The following is a 27,611-nucleotide window of genomic DNA, read 5'->3' on the forward strand; positions in this document are numbered from 1 at the left end:
GTGCAAGCTCTTCTTTGACTGAAAGAGTTCAGTTCTGTGCAACTGCTAGTACTGGCACAGAATAATAATAATAATAGCATAATAACAAAACATAATTTTTAAAACGGGTCCCTTACATCATTCCTCCAGGCGTAGTAGGTGTGAATATGGTACTTCTCCTCACAGGTCGGGAGTAGTTTTCTGTGGAAAAGCAAGCATTAGAAAAAACATTTAAAAAGCCTGATTGCTAATGAAGCTCCTTTGGAGTGCTGTGAGCAGGGTGACTGCGTGTCTGTTCTGCTCGGTGCTGCTGCCAGGCCTGCTGGCTGTGCTCCAGGGCTGCTGACAGTTTGGGCTGTCCCGAGCCTATCGGAGGAGCGGATACACCGATGTTCCTCCTAAATGTAACCTACAGCAATGTGGGTGTTCCTGGCGTTGTTTCCCCACCCCCCAGTTCGTAGTTCTAGGTTCAGGCTGTGGTGGATGTGGAGGAGAGGCTGGCACAGCCGGGCACGGTGTAAATCCAGGTGGGGAGAAGGCTGCTCACAACCCCGCAGGTGCACCGGGGCCGCGCAGTCTGCCAGAACAGGTAAAGTGCGGCTCGGAGAGCTTTGTTCCCACCCTTTGAAACCGAGAACATCCTAAACCTCGGCTGGGAGGGTAGGGGCCGAGTGGGGCTCGGAGGTGCAGGGGTTTGCTCGCTCAGCGGAGCCGGGCGTGCGGCGGGGTTCGGGGGCAGCCTCTGTCCGGCTCCTGCTGCTGCTCCGGGCCGCTGCCTCCGCAGCCCGGCGGGACGGGGGCGATGGGGCCCGGGAGAGCCTTCCCGGGGCGGCGATGGGGGCCAGGAGAGCCCTGCTGGGGTGGGCTGGGGCTGGTTCCCAGCGGGCCGGGCGGTCCTGCCGGGGACACCCTGCTGTCCCGTGGGCGGGGTGCGCGGGGATGCGGGGCCGGCTCCGAGCCCCTGCGCAGCCCGGGGCAGGGAGGAGGGACAGGAGGCACCGAAAGGGCCGTTCCGCAGCCCAGGTCCTGTCCCGGCCGCTGTGCCTCTGGTCCCCCCGCAGGGAACGCCGAGCTCCGTGCGGGGATTGCCGCAGCTCGGCAGGAACACGGCGCGAGTCTCGTCCATAAATAAACAGGGTGTTAGTAAAATAAAAATAATCCACACCACCCAGGAAACCAGACTCAGCCCGTGCTCTCGTGCTTTAATTACTTTGTTTCTAGCACTTTTGGGGTGTGGCCAGAGGAAAGAGCTGAGCCTGCCAGGGCTGGCTTTCCAGCAGGTTGTGTCTCATGTCTGTAATAGACGTCTTTCTGCAAAAGACACGGTAACAAATTGATCACGAGTTAATAATCAAGGAAAGACTGATACCTTTAATGTGTCTGGATGCTTCATGAAAGGAATGAGAGTAGCCTCTTTGTTTATTTTGCACGGTAAAGATGAGGCGTCAGTGTGAGATAAATTGTCCGCGCAATCAGATTTTCCCATTTATTGAGCAAGGGCTGTGCTGGACAGGCAGTGCGTTCTGGCCCACTTCTCATCCGTGTGTTGGGGTATCAACCATGTCATCTTCAGTGTGTGCTCTAGCCACGGGCAAAGTCAGTAGCATAAGCACTTCTGTCAGAATAAACTGCACAGTAAGTTTAGCAAAAGCTCTCAGGTCAGAAAAGTGCCTTTTATTCTGTAACTCATGGGTCGTACAGGATCTGATCTACAGCATGCTGATTTTGACAGTACTCCATGTAAGCAGTGCTGCAAGATCAAGATCTCTTTATGGACAGGAGTCTTTGCTCTACAGGGGGAAAGAGCCTCTCAAAACTCCCTCGCTGCAGAACTGGGTGGAGGAGAATAAATAAACTGGTTTTGCAGAGTGTCTTCTAGAAATTTAACCCTGTTTATCCCTTGGAGAAAAACATTGTCAAAACTTTTAGACTGAAATTTGTGATACTTGTTTTAAGGAGAAGTTAAACATTTCCTCTGTTGTCTTCCTCCTCGCCCTTCAGTTTCAGATCCCACTGTGAGCTGCCCCCAATCAACGCCTGGGGCTGGGCAGAGGGGATGTCTGGGGCTCCTAACAGAAGTTGCTTACTGCCTCCTAACATTGGCAAGAAGAAAAAAGTAAAATTTATTTATGGAAAACAAGCTGAGAGAGACTGAAAAAGGAGACAGGAAGATTGGTTCCCTCCCTCCCTACATCTAAATATCAGATGAGCACGGGGCAGTGAGCTCTCCTCAGCAAGCTGGGGCCATTCCTCAGCACTGACAGGAGGTTGCTTGGCTTGTTAAGAATATGTTTTAAGGAATATGCAGTGTTTCCTGCTTCCTCCCTGATTAAAATGAGTGGTATTTTGCAATGTTGAAAGACACAATGGCAAGGTACTTGTCAAGAGGAGCTTTTCTTCCCTTTACCTCCCTTTCCCATCTCTGGTGTCACTCCTCCAAACACACTACACATGGTCACAATCTTACTTAGCTTTGAGTAAGCTGCCATCATATTCATTATATATATTTTTGACTCGTTATTGAGGTAGACATTGTTAAAATTCCCTATCTTAATGGCTGAGACGATAAAATTAAAATGTCCTTCACTCACCACCCCAACCCCCCAGCAAAGCTGCTAAGGTTGCTGCTGCTAATCCTGGGCTAATGCTGATGAGCAGCAGGTGATGATGAAGCTTTCTTTCAATTCCTGTTGCTGAGAGTCTGGCAGGGCTAATGGGCGAAGAATTCATCCTGCAGGTTAGTTGATTTAAACCCAAGATAAAACGAAGTTGGCGAAGTGTCTTGACCTTTCGATGTTTTGTGTGAAAACAATGTGAAATCCCCAGCACCTGTCACATCTGGCTGCAGGCAGAGGCCTGTCCAGCTCTGGGTGATGTGCACCCTGGAAATAGCTCCTAGGAAGAATGTCCTTGAGGCATGGCAGAAGAATGACCTTTCCTCTGTGGAATGTGCAGGGCTTGAAGCTCCTGGGGGACACACAGTGGGGCTTTCCCAGTGAAGTCATGTTTTGTGTTGATCTCCCTTTACTTAGCCAAGCCTGGGATCTGTCCAGTCTGCTGAAGGGGGATGCTTGGTGCACCTGGCACTGCAGGACAGGGTGATTGTGTCTGTAATCCCTGGTGGGGTGATGCCGGAGGGGATTTCTTAATCCTCTCTTCATCTTGTACCTGTGCAGGTAACTGAGCGTGGCCTGCTTTAGGTATCTTGCCTTGTCTCATGTGAGGGATATATAATTTGCTGCAGAGACAAGTATTTCCTGAGAAAAATCCATCCATTTTCTGGAAAAACAGCTAATAGAGCTGGTTATCAAGAAGCACACTTACTTGTCTTTAGCTACATAAAGAAAATCTGCTTGTGCAATGACAGGGGCAGAGACCCAGCAGGAATCTGGTCTAGTGAGTGCTTTTAATCTGGAGAAAAAATAAATATCCATGTTTGAAATAGAAAGCCAAGAGCTCTACCAGATACATTTGGTCTAAATCTGGGCATGCTTGAAAGTGTCACTGAAATCTACCTACAATGTGATGGCAGCCTCGCTGATTTCAAAGGAAAAATGAGCAGAAAATTGAGTTTGCTGGAGTTTGTTATGCATAAAAACATCTCCCCAGAAAGCCAGTCCTTGTAAAACAGAGGCATGAAAGAGCCTGGGGTTGAGTGTTGTTGGGGACGGGGATGGGGATGGGATGGGATGGGATGGGAAGGGGACGGGGATGGGGATGGAGAAGGGCAGCAGCGTTGCTCGAGGGACGGGTCCCTGGGCTGGGCTCCCGAACGGGGCCGTCCCAGCCAGAGCTGACGGGGGGCTTGGGGGGATGTGGCTCGGACTGTGCTCAGTGAAAGCCCCGTGCAGCTCTCTTGGGCTCTCCACCGGCTTCCCCAGGCACACAGTGCCCTGGTGGGACTCAGCTGAGAAAGGGAGGGGCACAGGAGAGGGCAGGGCAGGGCAGGGCTGCGTGGGCATGGAGAGGAGGGCAGGCAGGGCTGGCTCTCCCTCCCTCCCTCCCTCCCTCCCTCCCTCCCTCCCCCCACCAGGGCTGATCTCTCCAGATGGGATGGGAAAAGAGAGGAGTATGTTGAGAGATTTCCTTTTCTATTATTCTTTCATTTTCATGTTTTTCCCTTCTATCTGTTCCCCACCATTCTCCCCAGGGTAGGAGTTACTTGCCCCCCAGATGAAATGTTTCTGAGCTCATCACCTGAGACACCCAGGAAGAAGATGATTAGCTGCAGGTAAAGAATCTGGCTTTGGGAATTGGATTTCTATTCCTCTCCTCTTTGTTTCTTTTTGGTTTTTTTTTTTTTCCTTCCAGATTTGTCACCATGAACCTCTTGTCATTTGAGTCCATCTGCATTTTCCTGCTTTCCCAAGGTATGTTTAAAGCTGCCATTTGCATCACTGGTTTTTGTCTCGGGTGCTTCTCTATCTCCAGCTGGAGTTCTTCACTGAGGAATGAGGGCCAAGTGAGTGCCTCTCCAGGAGGTTTAGGGATAAACTTCTGAACCATAGTCTCACACAAAAGGGGAGAAAATAATACCTGGAGAAACAGCTTTTCTGAGAATTTGAACACATGACTGATCTGTATGTAAAGTGTCTAACTGGTGTGGGAAAAGCTGATGTTATATTAAAAGTGCATAAATCTATCCAGTGTTTATGGCTGTAAATATGGCTGTAAAGAAGCCTAAAGCTGGCCTAGCTCTCATTCTTGCCCTGTCCCTGCATGCAGTGAGCAGAGAGACTGTCCTGTGTGCTGGAGTCATGTCCTTGTCATTTTTTGTGCTCTCTGTGTCCCTGCCAGAAGGAGTTTCCTGACATAGATACACTGCTGTGTCACCAAATTATGTTTTGTAGCTGTGAAACCTATACAGCAAACCAGCATTTTTGCTGTTATAGGATTGTCTTGTTCATGGATGGTTGTCTGTTTGATCCCACAGCTTTGCTGGCATTGGGTATACAACAAATCCATGTTGGCCAGGAGATGATTGGCAAGATCTCAGCTGCTGGCCAGTGTAAGTTTGTTTTATAGACCATTTTATATTTCTGAGTTTCCTCTTTCTTTGGTTGTTTTGGTGTGTTTTGTTTTGGCGTTTTTAAGGTTTTTTGTTGTTGTAGTTATTACATTTATTGGCCCCTCTTCAGCCTGTAAAGTCCCCAGCAGTGCTCTGGCAGTCACAGCACTGTGGCTGCCTCTACCCTAGCCTGGCTTTCTCCCTCATTGGTGTTAGCTCTCCTGGGATGTGATCCACTCTGGTTTTCCCCAAATTGGCTATTTGCCAATTGCATGGTGTTTCTGTCAGTTCTTCAGAGCCAAGCAATCCTGATTTGCAGAGCTGTGTTTAATTACAGCCTTGATCAGACCTCCCACGTGGGTGTTTTTTGGGGCTGTAAAGCCAGCACAGCCAGCTTGCTGGGAGCAGGGCTGATGGGGCTCTGGCTGGCCCACGTTCACCTGCAGCTCCCTTGTTGTACTGGCAATCAGTTACTGATAAACTCTGTTTTGAATTCTCTCCTGATTGTTGGGGTCTCTAGCTGCTCAGAGTGATCCCAAGAAAAGTTGGAAAGTCTCTTTTCCCAGCCCAGTGCTTGAAGAGGAGTCAGGGCTCTTCATTTCTCGGTCTCAAGGTTGTTTCTTGTATCTTATCTATAAAATTCCTTCTCTGCCCTGCTGAGGTCTGTCCAGCAGGACAGTTCCAGGCACTCTGCCTGCCCCTGGGGTGGTGTTATGTCTTTATACTAAAAACTACCTGTACAACGTTCACAATTACTTTCCAATACCTATCACCCATGTTAGACAGTGAGCTTCTACTCTAAACCAATCTAAAAGTGCCAACATCACAGCAGAAGATGGAGGCCAAGAAAAAGAAGGAGAAAGGCAGGACATGCCCAGATCTCTCCATCTTGCCCCCTGAATCCCCATTCTAAAACCCCCAAAATCCACTTTTTCACCTTGTGATAATTCACTATCATTCTACTTAATTTGTCATGGCTTGCAGATCTTCATCTAAGGTTGGTAACTTGCTCCATGGGTCATAATCAAAACCACAGGCATTCTGGGCTCTGTGCCAGGGTCTCTGAGACCCCTGGCAGGGGTCTTGGCCATCCTGGACAGCCAGAGGGATGTCCTGGGTCCTGACACCTGATCACCATTTTTTCTATTGTCTGTCAAGGGATAGAGAGCATTCATTCCTATGCCAGGCATGCCCTCCAGTTCTACCCTGCAGCACCATGTGTTCAGCTCAGACTTTCCATCCAGGAATGGGTGTTTGGGTGTTTCTCCCTGCTGCACATCCCCAGGAGTCCCTTGCTGGGCTGCAGGCATCCTGCTCACCAGTCCCTGTGGAAGAGCTCAGCTGCAGAGCCCCCTGAGGGGTGTTCTTCCATGCTCAGCCCAATCTGGGGGCTCTGCACTTTTCTCTGTGCGTGCTCAGGCAGGGGTAAGAGCCCTGTTGCAGCTCCAGGCTCAGCCCAGCTCCCAGGGCAAGGCTGGCAAGCCAGGACAGGGCTGGCAGGGAGGCTCTGCTTCAGCTTGTCCTCAGCACAGAGCCCCAGGGCAAGGCTGGGTGCCCCCTTAGGAGGGCCAGTAACCCAGAAGGGAATGCCTCACAACTTTCAATCCCTGTAATCTGGTATTAGAAAACCCTAATGAAAAATTCAGGTTTTGGCTAGCAGGAAGGATTTGGAAAAAGTAGTGACAATAAAAAGATTATAATAATGGGGGTAGAGTAACATCACTGGCCAAAACAGCTCTTAAGGGGTCAGTGTGCTTGATCTCTATTGAGCTTCTGGATTCTTTTTCTCTTGAAGTTGATTCTGGCAAATGCTGCAGAGGAGACTTTAAAATTTCCCTTTAAATGCTTTGAAAATGATTCTTCATAGTCTACAATCTGCCATTTATTATTTCAGTGAATGGAAATTAAATGTGAATGTCAGTGAAATTGTGGGCTTCCACTGCAGCAAAAGCACCTCAGAAACTTCAGCTTGGGAGCAGTTATGTTCTTGCAGGCAGGGATGATACAAAGACACATCTCTGAAGAGGAAATAAAAGGCAGATTTTCATGAAAAGTCTTTCTGTCAGTGTCTGGGAGCTGTTCAGTGAATTTGTGTCTAGGAAAATAAGAGCCTGTTTTGAAAAATGTGCTGCAGATGAAACACACTGGGCTCTGTGGGACTTTGTAAATGCCTCCTGGATTTATGTCTGCCTTGCTCTGGGAGAGCCTGCAGGTGCCACTGGGCAGGGCTCCCTTTCCCTGCTGCTCACCCCTCCTCTGTGCCCTCCCTGTATTGCTGATTCTTCACTGCACTGGCTGCTCTGTGCTGCCACTGACACCTGGCTGAGCTGAGTCTGGCAGACTGAGCTGGGCTGGAGCTGCTGCAGGCCAGAGCAGGGCTCATCTGGGCTTTGTGTTGTGAGCACTGGCTGCCCCGGTCCATCCTCTGCCATTTGTCTGGATTTTCAGCTCTTGGCTGCCTGCTTCCAGAGCAGGGCTAACAAAGTGCAGTTTCACAGTGTGTATATTTTTTCTCCTAGTGATGCAGTGCTCTGCCTCATTAGATGTCCTTTTCCTCCTGGATGGCTCCTACAGCATTGGCAAAGGAAGCTTTGAAAGGTCCAAGCACTTTGCAGGCAAGCTCTGTGATGCCTTGGACATCCATCCAGACAGAGTGAGTGTCAGGAATATCTCCTCTAATTTTCAAACAGCTTGGCAGTGTGTCTAAAGGCCAGTGGTAACGTGCTGACTGAAATTGCAAAATTCAACTTGCCATGGGGGCAGAGTATTTATTTTTATCAGAAAGATGTGGTTTGTGAAGCAGTGGGATTGGAGGATGCTTCTTGACTCTTCAGATTTTAAGCAGTTCCTTTGGAATTTGAGAAAATACATAATCCTTCAGGTTAAGGATTATGATTTGGGTTTTTTTTTTACTGATTTTATTTTGGTTTGGAAGCTCATCAATTAGTTGGTTCTTTCTCTTGCTTTTCCTTGGAAAGCTGCAGAATTAATGTCTGGGAAGTTAGCCACCTTTCTGTCCAGATGTAAATGATGTAGTTTGCTTGCTCTGCTTCCCCCAGAAGGAGATGGGTGCTGTGCTGCCATGGTTTCAGGCCTTGCTCCCTGCAGTCAGCCTTGAGGCACCTCTGGGCATGAATGAAACATCCTGGGCTTTGTCTGAGGGGACTTAAGCCAGACTGGCAGCAGTTCCAGGTGTGCATCAGTCCCACAACACTGCCTCAGCTGAGGACCTTGGAGCAGGCTGGGATGGTTGCTGGACTTAATTCCATGCCAGAGCCTTTCCAAATAAATGTCAGGTATTTGGGAAGATTGTGTCAGTGAATATTTAATATTTGCAGATTTGGTGGTGTGTTTTATTTTTTTAAATGCCATCTTTCCTCTAGTCTTTCACTTAATCCCACATAGATTGGACTGAAAATTGGAAGTCTTTTCACGTTTGAAATTGTCACATTCCATAATACTTCTTGTAAGGCTTCAGTGAAGTATTCTGGATGTATTGCCCTGTACAGACCATTTAGTCCATTTGCATTTTCAACTAGAGGAAAAGGTTTTAGAGGAACTATTAGAAAAAGTATTGGTTTGTGTTGCCTGCTGTGCTCAGTGCCAGAGGGAGCTACTCTCAGGGATGGAAAGGTTGCCTACCCAGCGTATAGATGGGTTGGTGTAGAGGTGTTATTTATAAACTTACTGCCCCTGAGGCTGTGAGCTGCTCTGAGTGGATTAATATAGAGCCTGAGCTGCCTCTGACTGCAGCAGAGGCTGCTGTTGTTTCCAGATAAACTTTTTTGCCTTGTTTATAGTCTGTATAAATAATACTGGAGTTCCTGCTCTATTTCTAAGTTCATTGAGACTGCTTGTGGCTCAACATCAAAAACATAGTTTGCCTTCATACAATTTAGTCTTCCCAAGTTTGTAAACTGATCAAAAGAGTAAAACTTGCACAGACACCTTTCATAACCTTCCATAACCTTTTCTTTTAGGTCCGTGTGGGAATGATACAGTTTAGCTCAACTCCCCACCTTGAATTCCCACTGGATTCTTATCTAACCAAACAAGAAGTGAAAGAGAGAATCAAGAGGACTGTGTTCAGGTCAGCTTATTTTACAGCTCTTCTCTTTTTCTGGGCTCAATCTCTGGATTGAGGGGTTTTTTTCTGAGTTTTAGAAATCTCTGCTTCTGCTGTGCTTACACCAGTGTGATGTCCCCAGGGAGGGAGGTGAATGAACACTGTGCTCCATGATCCACAATCCACTAAAAATGTGAAACCTGATCTTTCTTAGTGAAAGTTAATAGGAGACAAAGTTTTCAGTGTCCTATTATAACATGGTAAATAGAGAGTTTTCCAGCTCTTTCTGTCTATTTGAGCCAGGCAGTGGGTTGCATCCTCCATGGAAAAACAAGCATGTTGTTCCCTCATGGCTGAGCTAAGGCAGCACAGTGTGCTGCTTCATTTTTTGGTGGTTACAATTTCCTTTGTCCTGGGAGTCAGTGATGAACTGCTGCTCTGTAGATATCTATGTGTGCTTGCTGAATTCAAGAGGATCAGGTTTTCAGATGGAAGCCTTTTTTCTTCCTAAATGTTAAGACTTGGATGTCTTCCCATGACCCCAGGAAATGGAGCCAGAAGTCCAAAGAAGAGCTGTCCGTAGAGCCTCTCAAAACCCAAACTTTCCATCTTGGAGAAACACATTTGGATCTACTGAGGATCTGACAATCACCCCAAAATAGCACTTGTTTTGATGATAGATGAGGTATTGGTAAGGCCCCTGGATGTCTACTCTTTTAGCTGATCTGCCTTAGGACTAAGTAGGGTTAGATCAACATTTCCCATGGATATCTGCTGCTCTCAGGATGATGCACATATTGCAAGCAAATGTGATCAGTTTTGCATTTTTCAAGCAAGATCAGCTGGCTGGATTTTGTTGTATTTCTTTTGATGAGTTTAGCAATCAGGAAAGCCTCTTGTGTACTGTTACAGGAGAAACTTAGAGAAAACAAAGATGCATTCCCCCTCTCTGGTTGTTGTTGAAAGTCTGTGAGAGCAGAGAAAGTGAAGCAGCATTTGCTGGCTGGCACTGCATTTCCTTGATGACAACAGAGGGATGCTGACAGATCAAACAGAAATAATTACTTTTTGCCTGGCTATTTCATCCAGTTTAAATGAAAAGCTGACATTTTGAAGTTGATAAAATAGTTAAGGATGGGTTCCAGTTGGCTTCTGAAAAAAAAAAAAAAGGGTGTTTGACATCTTGGTTGAGATGTTCCTTGATGTGCTTCTGATGAGCCTTGGGCCAGTGAGGCATTTCCTGACTTCAGCCCAGAGCTGACAGCACTTGGAAGGAGGCAGCACCAGACTAAAGTGAAGCTTTTGTGATTTATTTGGAGACTGCTGGTCTCTCTCTGTGAATGCTGTCCAAATAGCTTTGGAATTCGTTGGCCAGTTCTAGCCAAACTCAGTGGTAATCTCAAGCTAAATTTCACATGAATTTCTTTCATATCAGTCAGCAGCTGGTTACAGGAGACTTAGTGCTGTTCCTGAACAAAGACAGCAGGCAAAGTCCAGGTCTCCTTGTACTTCAGAAAATCCTTATTGGAGTAATGCCTCAAACACATTTCCACTGTGTCAAACCCCAGTGAAGCTCCAAATGCAAATTAATAAGCAATTTAATGAGCTCTTTATTAACTATTTCTAATCCTCAGGGCTCACGTGGGCACAGTGTACTGAGTTCATCAAGATTTAGTCAGTACACTGACTTTGCACAGTGTGTTTTTCCTCATGCAAAGCACTCAGGCAAACATCTCACAGACATCTGGTCAGAAAAAGGCAAATTTGGACTTGCTGTGAACACATGGTCACTGAGTATGCTTGGAAATGGTGGAGTGCAGAGGAGGAAGAAGTTCAAAGCAAAGAGACCTGGCAAGTACAGAATGAAAATGTTTCTGTGAAAATCAGAGGGTAGATGGAAAAACAGTGCACTTGGGCATGATGAAATGCTTTTCTAGAACAAGCAAATCAGGAACCAGGTGCTAGGGCAAAGGATGCATGTTCAGAAAGCAAATGAGGTGTGTTTGTATCAATGCAGACAAAGAACATGAATCCTCCAAGGAAGGAGTGACACCTGTGGTTTGGTTCCCCTGAATTGCTCTGGATAGCAATAAAAGCAGCCCTTAAAAGCAATTACAGGAAATTATTTATGGCACAACCCCTTGGACAAATTAAAAGACAGCTGGAAATGTTCACTCTCCTCTAGTGGTTTTATTATCACCAGGTCTGTGGCACGTGTGGGAAGAAGGGCAGGGCAGGGGCTGAGCAGGAGCACTTGGGCTGTGGATGGAGGAGAAGCTGAGCCTGAGTCAGCAATGTGTGCTGCCAGCCCAGAAAGCCACCCTGGGGCTGGGCTGCATGAAAGGAGTGAGGAGCAGCGGGTCAGGGGAGGTGATTGTGGCTCTCCAGTCCATTGTTTGAGACCCCCCTGGGGCACTACAGCCGTGTCTGGGGGCACAGCATGAGGAGGATGTGGGCCTGTCAGAATGAGTTCAGAGAGAGCAGCTGGGATCCTCAGAGGGTTGGAGAGCCTCTGCTTTGGAGAACAGGCTGGGCAGAGAATGTGTTTTAGGGAGAGATGCCTCTGCTGGAATGAAGATACAAATGAGACCATATGATGGCAACATACAGATTTTATTTAACATGGATTTTATTGACAAGAAATGCGAGAGAGAGAGAAATAGGAAAGAGGTCTCAGACGGAGAAAAAAAGCAGAAGAGAATCTGTTGGAACAAGATGATCTCTGAGGTCCTTCCCAAACTAAACCATTCTGTGATGCTAGAGGATATGTAGATGTGTATTTTAACTTGATATTAAAAGACTATAACTTGATATAATAATAATAATAATAATAATAATAATAATAATAATAATAATAATAATAATAATAATAATAATAATAATAATAATAATAGTAATAATTTAACTTGGTATAATAATAATATTTTGCTACTACTATTATTTTATCTTCATCATCATCATCTTATTATTATCATCCCTATTGTTCTTCTCCTTCTTCCTAGTATTTACTTCTATTTCTTCTTCTACATCAACTTATTCTTGTCCTTATTCCTTTTCTTATTCCTTCTTATTCTCTTTCTTATTGTTTGTTTTCTTTTTCTTGTTTAAATTCTTATTCCTTTTCCTATTCTTTTTCTTATTATTTTTTTTCTTATTATCATTCTTATTCCTTTTTCTATCTGTATTCTTTTTCTCATTCTTATTCCTTTTTTTTTCCTTTTTCTTATTCTTATACTTAATCCTTTTATTATTCCTATTCTTGTTCTTATTTTTTTCTTATTCTCATTGTTATTGTTATTATTTTTACTCTTTTTTTTTCTCGTTCTTATTCTTATGCTTAATTATTTTCTAATTTACTACTACTACTTCTTAATCTTCTTCATATTATCACGGAATCACAGAATAATGAGGTCGGAAGAGACCTCTAAGATCATTGAGTCCAACCTTTGCCCTAACACCTCAACTAGACTTTAGCACCAAGTGCCCTTATTATTCGTCCTACTCCTATTCTTTTTGTGAGTTTTTTGTTGTGTTTTGGTGGTGGTTTTTTGTTTTGTTTTTGTTGGTTTCTTTTTTACTAATGCTACTATTTCGAAAACCCAACTTCTGTCTCTTTTGGATGAATTGTTTGGCAAAGTCATGCAGTGTGCAATGGAGTCATGCACAGTGTGCAAAACACCTGTCTGTGCTCATTCCTCATGGAAAAAATCCCAAAGGATCAGCATGTAATCCTTTCAGATGAGAGAAAATCTCCTTGGATTCCACCAGGAGAGGTCCCAATGAAATATTCGAAACAACTTTTCCCTGACAGAGTGGTCAGGCATTGGTTGCAAGGAGTTCCTCAGGGAGGTGGTGGAGTCTCTGTCTTTGGGAGTGTTCCAGCATCATCTGGCTGTGGCACTTGGGGACATGGTTTCAGGGTGATGGTGGTGCCAGGGTGATGGTGGGATTGGATGACATTCAAGGTCTCTCCCCACCCTGATGAGTCTGTGGCCTTCACCACTGAGTCACACAGCACCAGTGTCCCCCATGGGGGCTGGTTTGGGGCTGGCCACATGGGTGATATTTGTCTTGGGGAGACCAGCTTGGGATGCTCCACAGCAGCTGGGGATTGCTGGAGCTGCAGGGCCGTGTCTGGGCAAAGGCAGCTGTCCCAGGACATGGTGGGGCATGCTGAGGGCCAGCTGCCCCTGCAGGGCCCGGGCTGGTGCTGCCAGCCAGCCCTAATCCTGGGGCCGTGGGGCCAGGCAGGGGAACAGCGCCCGCAGCAGCCGGTACAGGCAGGAGCGACGTCTCTTGGGTGCCTTTTGGCCAATGGACTCTTCCCAATCAGACACTTCTTGGTAGCTGCTGACCTCTCCATGGGCCAACCCGTGCTCACTGTGCTCTTCCCAGTCAGAGAGATTCTGGGAGATACCAACTAGTCCTTGGGAAAGGCCTTGCTCCTTGCCTTCTTCCCAGTCTGAAATTTCATGGTCACTACTGATATCCCCATGGGACAGTGCATCTTCCTCGATGCATTCATCCCAGTCAGAGAGCTCGTGGTGGCTTTGGGCTTCTTCTAAGGGGAGCTTCTGCTCAGTGCCTTGCTCTGTGCCTTCTTCCCAGTCTGAAATTTCTTGGTAGTTTTCAACATCGCCATGGGACAGCTCTTCCTCAACGTATTCATCCCAATCAGAGAGCTCGTGGTGGCTTTCAGCTTTTTGTAAGGAGAGGTCCTGCTCCGTGCCTTCTTCCCAGTCTGAAATTTCTTGGTAGTTTTCAACATCCCCATGGGACAGCTCTTCCTCGATGTATTCATCCCAGTCAGAGAGCTCATGCTGGCTTTGGGCTTCTTTTAAGGACAGGTCCTGCTCCGTGCCTTCTTCCCAGTCTGAAATTTCTTGGTAGTTTTCAACATCCCCATGGGACAGCTCTTCCCCAGTGCATTCATCCCAGTCAGAGAGCTCGTGCTGGCTTTGGGCTTCTTCTAAAGAGAGCTCCTGCTCACTGCTGGCTCCCTGTTGGGACCCTTCCTGGTACCTACCTGCTTCTTCCAGAGACAGTTCCTGCTCAATTCTGGCTTCCCCTTGGGACCCTTCCTGATTGCTAGCAGTTTCTTCAAGGGACAGCTCCTGCCCAGGGCTGGCTTCCCCTTGGGACCCTTCCTGGTAGCTACTGATTTCTGCTGGGGACAGCTCCTGCTCAGTGCTGGCTCCCCCCTGGGAGACATCCTGGTACCCACCAGCTCCTTCCAGGGACAGCTCCTGCTCAAGGCAGGCTTCTTCTTGGGACCTTTCCTGGTAGATTCTGGATTCTACTTGGGCCAGCTCTTGCTCACTGTAGTCTTCCTCTTGGGACCCTTCCTGGTACCTACCAGCTTCATCTAGGGCCAGCTCCTGCTCAAAGCTGGCTTCCTCTTGGGACCCTTCCTGGTACCTACCAGCTTCATCTAGGGCCAGCTCCTGCTCAAAGCTGGCTTCCTCTTGGGACTCTTCTTGGTGGCTACCTGCTTCTTCCAGAGACAGTTCCTGCTCAGTGCTGGCTCCCCCCTGGGAGACATCCTGGTACCTACTGGCTTCTTCTAGGGACAGCTCCTGCTCAGGGCAGGCTTCTTCTTGGGACCCTTCCTGATGGCTACCGTCTTCATCTAGGGACAGCTCCTTCTCATTTGAGGCTTGTCCTTGGGACCCCTCTTGATATTTGTTGATTTCTCCTTGGGACAGCTCTGTGTGTTCCTCATCTTCACCCTGAGAATGCTCAAGCTCCCCAGCCAAGGCCCCCTCCTCAGGCTCCTGCTCTGCCAGGGCTGATCCCTTGTCTGCCTCTACCTGCTCCTCACTGGAGGCTCCCAGTGGGCTGAGCAAGGGGCTGGGGGTGCAGCAGGGGGTGTGTGGGGCAGAGATTGGGATCTCTTCCTCTCTTCCTCCTGCAATTCCTGCTTCTAGTTCAGCATCCAAGCTTTGCTCCAGGTCCCTCTGTTCCTCTGGCTGCCAGCCAGATTCCTGGATCATGAGCACAGCATTGTCCACGATCTCACGGCTGATGCGCTTCGCTAAATCCAGCACAGCCTGGCTGCACTCTGGGGAGCTGCATGGGTTCTCTGCTGCTGCTGCTGGTGGCACCTCCTCCCTGAGGGCAGGAGAACCTGGTGCCTTTTCCACCTTGGGGGGCTCTTCCTCCTCAGCAGCTCCTGCCAGAGCAGCTGCCAGCTCATCCTCCGTGGGACTCCCCAAGGCAGAAGAGGCTCTGGGCAGCTCAGGGGCTGCCTCTCCTGCCACCTCGGTGCCCATACTGCTGGGAGAGGTGGGGCCCTCCTGGGCACAAGTCTGGGCATCCTCATCCCATATCCTGTAATCGATGCCTTCTGCCCCATGGGACAGCCCCTGGCTGCTGACATTTCCTTCCTGTTGGGGCAGCTTTTGGTCGCTCCCATCTTCTTCCCATTGGGGCAGCTCCTGGACATTGTAGTCTTTTCCTTGTGATAGGTCCTTGTCCCTGTTGTCTCCCACCTGGGACAACTCTGGGTCTCTCTTGTCTCCTTCCCATTGGAATGGGTGGCCTTGCACTTCTTCCAAAGGAGATGGTTCCTGGTGTGCCTCCCCTTCTTGCTGGGACAGCTCTTGGTGTGTCTCATTCTCTGTGCCCAACTGGTACAACTCCTGGACTGTCACACTTTCTCCCCACAGCCCTTGCTGTGGGCCATCTCCCCACTGGACTCTCACAGTTGCACCTCTCCCACACTCACACCTCTGATACAACTCTTGATGCCTCACAGCTCTCCGTGGGGAGACTTCCTGGACCATCATATCTTCCAGTAGTTGGTAATACTCTTGGAGTGTCATTTCTTCCCAGAGGCAGAGCTCCCGTCTGGTAACGTCTCTCCATGGGGAAAGCTCTTGCTCCGAGTCATATTCCCAGTCTTTGTCCATGTGGGCAAAGGCCCCCTCCTCCTCAGTGTCCTACAGGGACAGGCCTGAGCTGCCCCCCGCCCCCAGCCACCAGCCACTGCCCCCTGAGGGCTGGTTTTCCATCCATCCAGCCGGGCAAGGGGCTGGGAGTTGGGCTTCACCTCCTCCTCCTCCTCATCTGGCGTGGTCGGGGCACAGGGATCCCGGGAGCCGCTTCGTCCTGAGAGAGCAGCTCTCACAGGAATGGGATCCCCAGGGCTCTGTGCCCCTTAGATACCCCTGACACGGTCCTCTGCTGTGTCACAAGGGCCACCACAGTGTCCCACATCACTGACACAACACACCTGTGTCACAAAGGGCCACACCCGGCACCCCTTCAGCAGCTGAATGACCACAATGTTCAGATGGAAAAACAGAAGCTGTAGAGACATTTGTAGAAGATGGAAATAAAATTCAAATATCCAAGAGTTCTGGTTACTGCACCAATTGCAGAAACACTCTGCTGTAGAGACCATTCTGAGTTGGAGAGGAGGGACATAAGGGTGAATAGATGGGACCAGTGGGTAGGAAGATGAGAAGAATGACAGGATTAGACATCCCCATGGATCTGTTGTGTGGCAACAAGCAGAAATAGGCTACACTTCCCATTACCAGAGTGTAGCCATGGTATTTTCTGAAAAATCCTTTCCTTAGGACTTTTTCTCCTGAGAAGCTGAGAGGCCTCAGGAACAAAATGTAACCAATGATTATCTGCCTGCTGTGGAATGCAACAGGTGCATCTGGGATTGGGCTCATGTGGTTGTTTCTAATTAATGGCCAATCACAGCCAGCTGGCTCGGACTCTGTCTGAGACACAAGCCTTTGTTATCATTCTTTCTTTTTCTATTCTTAGCAAGCCTTCTGATGAAATCCTTTCTTCTATTCTTTTAGTATGTTTTAATATAATATATATCATAAAATAATAAATCAAGCCTTCTGAAACATGGAGTCAGATCCTCGTCTCTTCCCTCATCGTAAGACCCCAGTGAACACTGTCACACCAGAGGGTAAAAATTTGCAACCCAAATGATAAATTCAGTAGCAGGGGAGGAATTTTGATTTCTTCTTTTCTGTCTCCCTGCTTTCTAGAGGTGGGAGCACAGAGACAGGTCAGGCTCTGAAGTACATTCTCCACAAGGGTTTCCCCGGTGGCAGAAACTCAAGTGTCCCTGAAGTCCTGATCATCATTTCAGATGGAAAGTCCCAGGGCAGCACTGCAATGCCTGCAATGCAGGTGAAGGAGAGACACATCACAGTTTTTGCTGTGGGAATCAAGTTTCCAAGGTAGGAAACTTTCCAGAGTGGGAAGCAGACACCCAGCTAGCCAAATGGCCGGTCCTGGTAAGTGAGGGGTCATCTCAGGCTAGATAAAAGTTTTGAAAAGAGAAAAGGTGTCTTAGTTTTTGCCAGAGAAGGGTTGATTTTTTTTTTCTGTAGCTGTGGGTGTATCTAGGAGATAATCCATACCACTTTATCATTGCCAGGGGTGGGGGAAAGGGACTTTCTCCCTTCTGAGAGGAAGGGCATTCCTTCCTTCCAAGGAGGGGAGAAAGTGTCATGGACAAACAGTCAGTGTTGAGACAAACTTTCCAAGTAAATTGATTTTGTCTTATATCTTTTGTTATTCATATTTTTATTGCTGCTGTTACTGCTTGATTTCTCATTTCATTTCTGTTCTCAGTAAATTGTTCTTATCTCAGTGCATGAATTATTTTTGCCTTTCATGTTTCCAGCTGGAGATGAGAGGGGAAGGAAGGGAAGCCTGGTTTCAGTGAGAACACTAAATTGGGGAATACCATTCTTGAACCATGACAAAAAAGAATTTTCAGGGTAATACAGGCATGGGGGGAACACTGACTTGGTGGCTGATGTAGAAGGAGCACCAGAGCTGATGAAGAAAACTTTTCCACTTGGTAGAGCTGTGCTGCTGCCTGAGACTAAACACGCCAGGATCTTGGAAACTGAGGAGTGTCATGGTTTTGCATCAACTCTCTGTTTGCTGCACAGGGCTGGTTTTGACTCTTAATTCGTTGTGGGGGAGGCTGAGCAGCTGACCTGTGCCTTGCTTGGCAGGTGGGAGGAGCTGCAGGTGCTGGCCAGTGAGCCCCCTGAGCGGCACCTGCTCTTTGCTGGAGATGCTGAGGACGCTGCCAACGGCCTGTACAGCGCCTTGAGTGACCCTGTCTGCACTGCCACCGCTCCAGGTGACCCTGCTGGCCACACCTCTGTGCCCAGCCTTTGACTTGGACATGGCACTGAGTGAGGAAGATAAGGCAGCAGTCAGGAAGCATGCAGGGGAATTAGCAGGTGTTGCACTTTGAGGTGATCTGCTTCTGGTGCCCAAACAGGATGGCATGCTCTCCAAATACCTCCAAGCTGCAGAATCCTTAATCTTTCTGCATCCTCATTCACCTCTGAAAATGGGAATTTTGGCTTTTGCTCATGTGACAGGGGATAGAGGGATAAAGGCAGTTGTGTTAAATTTTCTAATGGACTTGGCTGTGTATCAAGGGTAGGCACCTGGGGCTTGCAGGAGTTAGAAAGGATAGAACTAGAGTGGTCCAGAGGTAGCAGAAAATCAAACACATGAATGATAAAGGCACAAAGGGGGCTGAAAAGCTGTCACTGAACCATGAACTCAGCAGTTCAGTGAGATTTATAGCAAAGGAGGTTGAGTGTTTAGGTTCCCAGAAAGTAGAATAGGCTGGTGATATTTTCTACAGGAAATCTCTCCTCTGCGGTCTCACTGAAGCTCTTGGAAGCTCTGCCCAGTCTGTTGTTGTCAGGTAGTTGAAAACAGCTGTCTGCTCTTACAGCCTTTGTATTTTCAGGCAGTTGAGGCTAGTTTGCCTTTTACTTTGCTGCAGGCTGCAAAGTTGAGTCCCACCCTTGTGAGCGCAGGACCCTGGAGACTGTGAAAGAGCTGGCTGGCAGCTATGTGTGTTGGAAAGGCTCAAAGCAGCCCAATGCAGTGCAGGCTTCTCTGTGCCCCTTCACCAGGTAAGCTGGGCACCCACTGCTCTAAAATGATGGGCTGAGAGATAAATACAGGTAATGAGGCTTTTTATCTGACCTTGACTCTTTACTGAGATGAAGATCCCTCAGAAGACTGATGCAAACAGTCTCTAGTTCTAGGAAGAGCTGCTGCTTTGATCACTGACTGAGAAGCAAGCAAACAAAATATTTTTTTGAGTCTTAAAAATACATCCATAATTTTAAAATGTAAAGATTACAGTTGAATTTTAAAAAAGGGTAGATTCAATGAAATTATGCTTTTCCTTTTGCCATCTCATTTGGAATGGTCTATTTTTTTTTAATACTTGTTTTGAAAACCTGTGTTTTCAAAGGAAAATTGTTCCATTGAAAACACAGTGAGGTCCACCCTGAAGGCACCTTGTTAATATTTAAATTAATGGCAGATCTTATTCTTCCTGTTTCAGGTGGAAGAGAGTCTTGATAAAACACCCATCCAGGTGCTTCAGAACTGTATGTCCAGGTGGGATTTTGCTCTTCCAAAGCTTTAATTTATGAAGCAGGAAAGGTAATAACTAAAGAACAAAAAGACAAGGGTTTGCTTTCACTTCTCAAAAATTTTGTTCTGAGTGAGAGACTGTGATCAGTAGATATTTAATCCATTTTTTGTTTCTCACGGGTATCTATGACCAGAGTTCTTTTGGATTAAAATGTCTCCCAGTAGTTTCTCCTCCACTTGAGGAGCCAGTGAATCCTTATTTGTTCATGTCCTGAGGGCAGAGCCTTGCACTGCTTCCCAGTGCCTGCAGGGAGTCACTGTTCTCCAGCCAGGGGAGCATGCAGTGATGCCTCCAGTCATACACTATGTACCACAAGCACATCAGGTTAGTGGGTAGCCTGATGATCACCAGCCTATTTTTGTGGCTGTTGAAGTAGCTGTGCTCCTTCAGTCCTTTTTGCAAGTTCAGGTGATAGCAGCTTCATTTTCTTTATCAGTACAGCACTGTCCAGGCCAGACCCTGACCCCTTCATTGCTGCTGAAAATCTGTCAGGGCTGCAGGACCTTTAGCAATTCTCTGTTTATATGAATATGGTGCCACTGCCATTGTTCCACATCAAATGAAGTCAGAGTCTGGTTTGCTTTCTTGTCACAGTCTGCTGGAGAGCCATCCCAAATGGAAATTGCCATGGAGGTGAGGTGGCCCTGTGTTAGTTCAAACTCTGTAGCAAAAGGGGCAGAGCTGTGACCCTTTTTCCACTAACAGTGCTGCTCATGCTGGCAGAGGATGGGGAGGGGCAGGCTCCCTACTGATGACCTGTCCTTCTCTTCCCTGTCCTGTTCAGACCCCTGTGACTCCCAGCCATGCCAGAATGGTGGCACATGTGTCCCAGAGGGACTGGACAGGTACCACTGCCTCTGCCTGCTGGGCTATGGAGGAGACATCCACTGTGGTAGGTGTGAGCCTGTGCTCTGTCTCCTTCCCTCTCAGCTGGGTCCTGCCTTTGTGATGTCCTTTGTGCCACCCTGGGGACAGCTGGGGTGGGGCCACAGTGCTTGGGCTTTTCTCCAAAAGGCAGGCTGAGTTTACTCTCCTGCTGATCATGACTGTGTCAGGCCCAGTGGCTGGGTGCTGCTGTTCAGACACTGTGTGGGAATGAAGAGCACCAATATTGACAGTCTCACCCTGGCATGGCTGCCTTTGGGCCTAAATGCAGGTGCCATGGGATCAGGAGAACAGAGTCACTGGGAGAGACATGGATGTGTCTGGTGGTCCCCTCCCCACACACATGAGTGCAGCAGGAGCTCCTGGTTTTGGGGGTTCAATGTAAAAAAGCCAAAAGCTCCTGATCATTAGAAAACACCTTGTACTTACTTTCCTCAGAACCAAGGTTCCAGCTTCAGAGTGTCTCAGAGTGTCAGAGGTGAGAGTCTGGTGCTTGGACTCTCTCCTTTCTCCAGAATATGATTGTGTTATTCAGAGTTCTCTGCCCACAGCACTAAGAGTGGAGCTGTAATTTCTGATTTGAAGTTTGCCATGCAAAAGTTCATGAATTCCCATAGATATTTCCTGTCTCTAAAGGTTTATATGGCATCCAACCAAAACAAAGCCTGCTCCTGGCTCATTTGTCCTCCAGCTCATGATGCGAATGGCAAAATGTTTGGGTTGCTGGACACAATGTCCCCTTTCCACAAGGCTTCCAGCAGGCCTCTCTCTGCTGGGGTTGCCCTGCAGATGACCGATTGCCTTCTCCCTTTCCAGCAGCAAAGCTGAGCCTGGAGTGTGGTGTGGATCTCCTTTTCCTGATGGACAGCTCAGCAGGGGTCACACTGGAAGGGTTCCTGCGCTTCAAGGCCTTCCTCAAGAGATTCCTCCAGGCCATGGTGGGCCAGGACTCCCCAGTGAGCGTGGGGGTGGCCCAGTATGATGACAATGTCAAGGTACCCATTGAACTGGGCCAGCACAAGGACACACTCAGTCTCATGAGGAGTATTGATGCCTTGAATTTCAGTGGAGGGAGAACCCTGACAGGCAGAGCCCTGCAGTACATTGCACAGCACGGTTTTAGGAGTAGCCCAGTCTTTGCAGATGTGCAGGATGATCTCCCACGTGTGGTTGTCCTGCTCACTGACTCCAAGTCCCAGGATTCGGTGGCAGAAGCCGCTAAGTATGTGAAGGACCAAAATATCTTCTTGATTGGCATAGGCAGCAGCTTCATGAGAGCAGAGCTGACCACGGTGACTGGCAATCCACAGCAGACCATTGTCTACTCAGACCCTCAGGACCTCTTCAACAGGATGCCAGAGCTGCAGAGAAAAATCTGCAGCGTGGGCAATCCTGAAGGTAAGACTGTGGTGTGCGCAAGGGGGGACAAGTTTGCCAAACCATGCAGAGGTGTCCTGCATTCCAGCAGGGAGGAGGGAAGGACAGAAGGACAAATGTCCTTGTTTTTGTTTCTCAGTCACAGATCCTGGGACTAACCTTCCATGAGTGATTTTTGTGATGGATCTTGTGAAAGAGGCATAGATCACCCTTCACCATCAGTGATCAGCAGTGTTGAATTTTGCCCACGATTTCCTCTCACTGTGTTTTTCAGTCAGAAAGGAGCAGATATGTGTTCTGACAGACACCATGTCTGTGCTCCTTTCCGCAGGCTGCCAGGCCCAGTCTCTTGATTTGGCATTTGCTGTGGATGCCTCGTCTGGAGTTGGCCTGGAGAACTTTCTGCGCCTGAGGCACTTTGTCAGGAGCAGCTGCTTGCACTTCATCATCAACCGGGACGTCACCCAGATTGCCCTGGTGACCTATGGCAGCAAAGCTCACACTGTCTTTGCCTTGGACACCCACACGAGCAGCTCTGCTGTTCTCCAGGCCATCGACCAGGTGCCCTTCCTCGGGGACTCAGCCTCTGCTGGCAGTGCCTTGCTGCACGTTCACAGGGATGTAATGACTGTGCAGAAGGGAGCAAGGCCTGGTGTCAACAAGGTGCTGGTGCTGCTCACCAACGGAGGGGGCATGCAGGATGCAGCTGCCCCGGCTCAGCAGCTGAGGCACAATGGCATCCTGGTGTTTGTGGTTGTCATTGGGGACACAGACAGGGACACGCTGCTGAGAGTTGCTGGGTCTCCCAGCTACCTGGTCCACATCTCCTCCTATGAAGACCTGCAGTATTACCAAGGTCTTATCATCGAGAGGATCTGTGAAGGTAGGAGAGCCTCCAGTCATCACTCTCTCTGTCAGTGCCTCCAGCTGCTGCTGTTGTAGATTTTTAGAGGTTTTACTAACTGAACTTGATACTGTCTTTTGCATTTTACGGATGGGGAAACTATGACATGGAGCTCTGATGACTGCCCAAAGCAATCCTGCAGGAATGAGTAACCAACTTTCCTAAGATTCAGTCCAGTGGGTGAGAGTGTCCATAGTGTGACTGGCTCTTTCCATCCCTGCTAGATCTAGGTTCTGCTTTTTCTGAAGGAAAAAGTTTTCTCTTTTTCTGATGTTGCTTTAAATCTGTAGAATTTGCTGTGTGTTACTGTACCCCTTCAGTGTTTCTGGGGGAGGGCTTAATGGGCCCCTTTTTTGTGCTGGTCTCTGCTCTCTTGTTCAACAGGTTTGTGACCAGGTGTTTGTAAAGTGAGTCTGCAACCTCATCACTCCTGTTCATCCTTAATATCCCACTGCTGAAATTATCATGTAGGCTTTTGAGATTTTGTGTTGCCCTGTATTTAATCTTAAAATCAGAATCTGTCCATTTTGAAGCCTTCAGACTGGTAAACTAGGCCTTCAGACAAATTGTGATTTATCTTATTTGTAGGACTAAATCCTTATCTTCAAAGTGGAAGAATTTTCAAATATTTGTGTAAAAACTCATGTTTGGGGGTTGAAAAAAAAAGATGAAGTTTCTTCAAAACTTTGAGTCATGAGTGCCAGTCCTCAGCTGGCACTGATATGGCTCTAATACTAAATTTGAAACACTTGCATGTTGTCTAGAAATCAGCTTTTCAGAAAGGACAGCAGCCCTAGTTTTCAGACAGTGACAATGAAAGTCCTCCTAGTTAAAATACCATGCCTTGTTTTCTCATTCAAAATAGCCTAAGTTTAACAGCTATCCATTTGCTTTGTTTTAACATGTTTATAAGATCAAAAGAAGCACGTTTGCGCTTCAGCACAGAGGTCCTTTTCATCTCTGGGCACGCCTGTGTCTCCTTCAGGCTTAGAAAGAGCTGCAGCATCATCTCTTTGGGGTGAGAGCTGCTCTCCTGGCAGGCTCTGCAGATGGTTTCTGCCTCAGCTTTTCAGTGTGTTTCTCTTGCAGTGGTACTTTCAGCTGTGTTATTACAAAAATAATGTCGTGTACTTTGGAATTAGCTAAAATGCCAAGGGTGAAGGGGAAGAGACAGCAGGGTTCAATGAGTCAGGGTAATAACATATCATTTCCTGAGAGTGAATTGCTGCTTTCATTTCATCTGCAGGTAAATCACAGTTTGTACTAGATAGGCTGGGACCAAGGGCGATGTAAAGATAAGCCCTTCACTCAGTCTTCTACTCCCAAATCCAAGGCTTAATAACAGAATCATTGTCTGTGAAAGGACTTAAAAAATTTATGATTCATTATAGAGGTATTTGAGAAACAGACCCTGCCTCTGTATACCTGGAATATTGTATTAGTTCTGAGGCTCATCTGAAAAGAGTCCAGAAAAAAGGACCTAAGGTTTAGGAGAAAAGTTCCCAAGATTAAATATGTATGAATCAGATTAATGGAAATACAAGTTATTAGGATCATCAAAGTGCAAGAACCTCATTTAAGGTATGTTAACAGCAGGCTGGAGTTCAGAGAAATGGTGTTGTGGCAGAATGACAGGGTCTGTGAGGTTATGCTGTGGAGCATCCCTGGAGGGATGAGGTGGACACATGACCTGTAGAGCAGAGCACCATGAAACAGTTCCCTGGAGAGCAGCAGCACCTGCAAGATGAGTGATGGGTCCAAGAGATACAGCTTTCATTGCTAGGGGCTCTTCCAGCCCAATGATAGTGAAAGTGTCCATCCCTGGGAATACACTCTCAGGCAGGAACCCAGTTCACAAATCCCATGGTAACAAAAATATTTTTGAACCTGGCTTGGTTCCCTATGTAATCAACTGAAGCTAAAAACTGATATGCCTCAGGTCTAGGAATGTCAAAAAAAAAAAAAAAAAGAATTTCAGTTATAATTTTGCCAGTCTTAGGTGTGGGTTGAGACTTGATGTGCAGAGGGAGAATGAGCCCTATGTCTTTTAAGCTGTAGAAAGCTCCCTGACAGATAGGGGATAGGATTTGTATTCTTTTTCCTTCCCCTTTTTCTATTTTCTCTGTAATTTTTCTACCCTGGAGCAAAGGGTAAGGCAAGCAGCAGCTCTGTGGTAGTTTTTGAGCAGAGGAATTTCACACCCTCACCAACACCGCAGTGGTGTTGCCAGCAGACTGGAAGCAAATCCCCCTGGCATGCTGCTACTTAACCTAATGTCTTGGCAGCAAGGCAGCATGGAACACTGCCAGCCCTGCTGACAGCTGGGCTCTGTTGTGTTGAGAGGGTTGGGAAAGCTGTCACATACTTCATAACAACAGGGCTAATAACTTGGGCTGTGATTGCAGGCTTCTCTCAACCCCCCTAGAAAAGAAACCCAGAAATTTTCCCTATGTTGTTTTCCATTCATGCCATCCTTGCTTCCCAGCCGGCAACTTCTCCTTATTTCTCTTATTCCAGTGGAAACTTTTATTCTCTCTGGGGCAATGTGAGGTTTGAACTTCAGTGGCATTTGGGATTGTGAACCTGTCAGAGCAGGGCATGTGTCTTGCTCTGTGTTGTCCATGTCTGGTGTGGGGAGTTTGGGGGTGCTCATGGTCTGCAGATGCTCCATTTTGCTTTTCTGGGATATATAGAGCTTATCATTAGGTGACTCTTTTAAGCTTTACTAGGAATATTCTCCTTCAGATTAGGACACCTAGAAAAGCCATCCTGTCTCTAGGTTAAAGTGTCAAGACAGAATTGTGGCTTGCACCCTCTGCCATGTTTAAATGCTTCTCCAGTCCCATTAGCCCCTGATGACAATTTTTTTGCAGCATTCCTGATGGATATGGGTCTCAGCTAGTAATAATGCAGATGTGCCTGAGCCTGCTCTCTGCTCTGTGTCTGTTGCAGAAGCCAGAAGCCCTGTGAACCTGTGCAAGCCCAACCCCTGCATGAACCAGGGTGTGTGCATCCTGGGGCCGGGGAGCTACCGCTGCCAGTGCCACGGCTGGGAGGGACCCCACTGCGAGAGCAGTAAGGACCAGCAGCCCCTGCACACGCATCCCACCCCTCCCTGAAGCAGAGAAACCCCTGGACAGCTGTTTGGTGGCCAGGCCTTGGTGCTGGTGTGGTCTCTTTCTTATGGAAAGTGCAGAGGTTTGGGCTGCTGAGGGGAGCAAGGGCTTCTCTGGAGAAGCCGTGCATTTTTATACATTCACTGAGTGAGTTGACTGTGAGGGGGGCTCAAGGAGGTCTAATAATTTTGGTAATCTTCCACTCTGTTCTGTTCCCCTTTTCCCTCTGCCCTGCTAGAAGAAGCAAGCTTTCCTAGGCTCCCCAGGTGGAAAGATTTGACTCTTTTAATGGGAGGGAGCTGTTTCTGTTGGAGCAGACACCTTCACTACCCCTTTCAATGCTGTCCATGGTGTAAAACCTCCCCATTGCCTTCCTTCCCTTCAGCAGGGGAGCAATGGCCAGAAGATGGGGAGTTTCTGGCTCCCTAGAGATGGCCTTGTGCCCATAGCATGAAGTTCTCAATTTAAGTGAGTTTTCGCCTTGCCCAATATTTTGCTTTTTACCTGAATCCTGACTTCCAGCCTGTGGTCTCTAATATCTGTCATCTAAGGGAATGGTTGGTTGGTTGGTTGGTTGGTTGGTTGGTTGGTTGGTTGGTTGGTTGTTGTGGGCTGAGTGTAACCGTATCCCTTCGTCCTAAAGCCCTCATCCCACATCTGTGCTTCTCCTCTGCCACAGGAGTTCTCCGGGGTGACTCTCCAAGATCTCCAGCCCTTCCTCCACGTTCCTATGTGCAGTGGAGTCCAAGGGGTTTGCAGCACCTTTCCAGAGCCCTCCAGCACAACAAGAGGCAGATGGATCAGAGGCATTGACACAGATGTGCTGAGTGCTCCAGTTCTCCATCCAGGAACACTCCCTGCCACTCACAGGCACTGTCCAGCCCTTGGAGTTGATGATGGAGTTGCTCCAGCACAGGGACTGTGTTGAGGCCGTTCCCAATTCCTGCATTGCACAAACTGGGCTTCCCAGCACTCTCTTTCTTTTATAATTGAAGTAAATATTTGTGTTTAAGTATTTCTTTCTGGCATTTTGCATTTACTCATCCAGATCTTAAGGTCGTGGTTGTTTTGGGGTTTTTTTTAAACAGATTTTGAGAGATCTGTGAGTTAGTCTAAAAATATGCAGAAGTCTGAGCAATTCTGGGGCTCTTGCTGAAGGGGTGTAACACAGATGATGCACTTGCAGCCAGGTGCTGGAGTGAATAGATCATTACATGCAGGAAGACAGAGGAAGAGGAAGGAGAACTGATTACAAGTCTTTATTCTGTTTCTGTTTAGGTTGTTCATGCTGCTTTCTTTTCTGAATTTATTGGGCTGTGATGGCTCACATCTCCAAAGACAGTTTGGCCACATGCCTGCATCCTTTGGAGCATCGGCCTCACCTCATCACTAGATCAATTTGCCCACAAACCTGTGAAATTTACAGAACTGCTCCCCCAAAGCCCATGGTTCCCAGTGCTGGGTTGTTGTCTGCTGACTTTCCCATGGTGTCTGTCTCCTCAGGAGAGCACAACCAGGTCTGCAGAGAGCCAAGGCAGAGATATTAACTGTGACTGCCAGTGCTCATGAGAATAGAGTCCATTGTTCCCAACAGAAGAAAAATCCCTTCACCCAAATGTCCTGGCCCCCTGTTTGAATAGTAACATTAGATGGACAAAGAGAGACACAAATTGCCCAGCAGGTTTGTTGTCAAAAGAAGAATGGTCTGAAAGCACTCTCAGGGATGAAAGCTGGCACTGAGACAGGAGGAGCACTGTCGTGCCTTGTGGGAGAAACCAGTCTGGGAGGAAGAGGAAATTCTGCTTTCTTTTCAC

General features: G+C 47.7%; 1 protein-coding gene and 1 long non-coding RNA gene across 2 annotated transcripts; both read left to right on the top strand.

Moving 5' to 3' along the window:
• Positions 1 to 430: 430 nt before the first annotated feature.
• On the top strand, positions 431 to 4,321 carry LOC118688291 (uncharacterized). The gene is made up of 3 exons (XR_004980451.1): positions 431 to 568; positions 4,135 to 4,210; positions 4,291 to 4,321. It is a non-coding gene; the product is annotated as an uncharacterized LOC118688291 (long non-coding RNA).
• A 599-nt stretch (positions 4,322 to 4,920) lies between these two features.
• Positions 4,921 to 26,812, top strand: VWA2 (von Willebrand factor A domain containing 2). The gene is made up of 12 exons (XM_036385758.1): positions 4,921 to 4,987; positions 7,507 to 7,640; positions 8,968 to 9,077; positions 17,072 to 17,266; positions 18,056 to 18,186; positions 18,850 to 18,982; positions 19,423 to 19,478; positions 20,300 to 20,407; positions 21,220 to 21,798; positions 22,109 to 22,660; positions 25,634 to 25,756; positions 26,477 to 26,812. The coding sequence occupies exons 1-12, from the start codon at positions 4,957 to 4,959 to the stop codon at positions 26,608 to 26,610; spliced, it is 2,286 nt and encodes a 761-aa protein (XP_036241651.1). The 5' UTR covers positions 4,921 to 4,956; the 3' UTR covers positions 26,611 to 26,812.
• The last annotated feature ends 799 nt before the right edge of the window (positions 26,813 to 27,611 follow it).

The sequence above is a fragment of the Molothrus ater genome, chromosome 8 (assembly GCF_012460135.2).
Source record: "Molothrus ater isolate BHLD 08-10-18 breed brown headed cowbird chromosome 8, BPBGC_Mater_1.1, whole genome shotgun sequence".
Lineage (NCBI taxonomy): Eukaryota > Metazoa > Chordata > Aves > Passeriformes > Icteridae > Molothrus > Molothrus ater.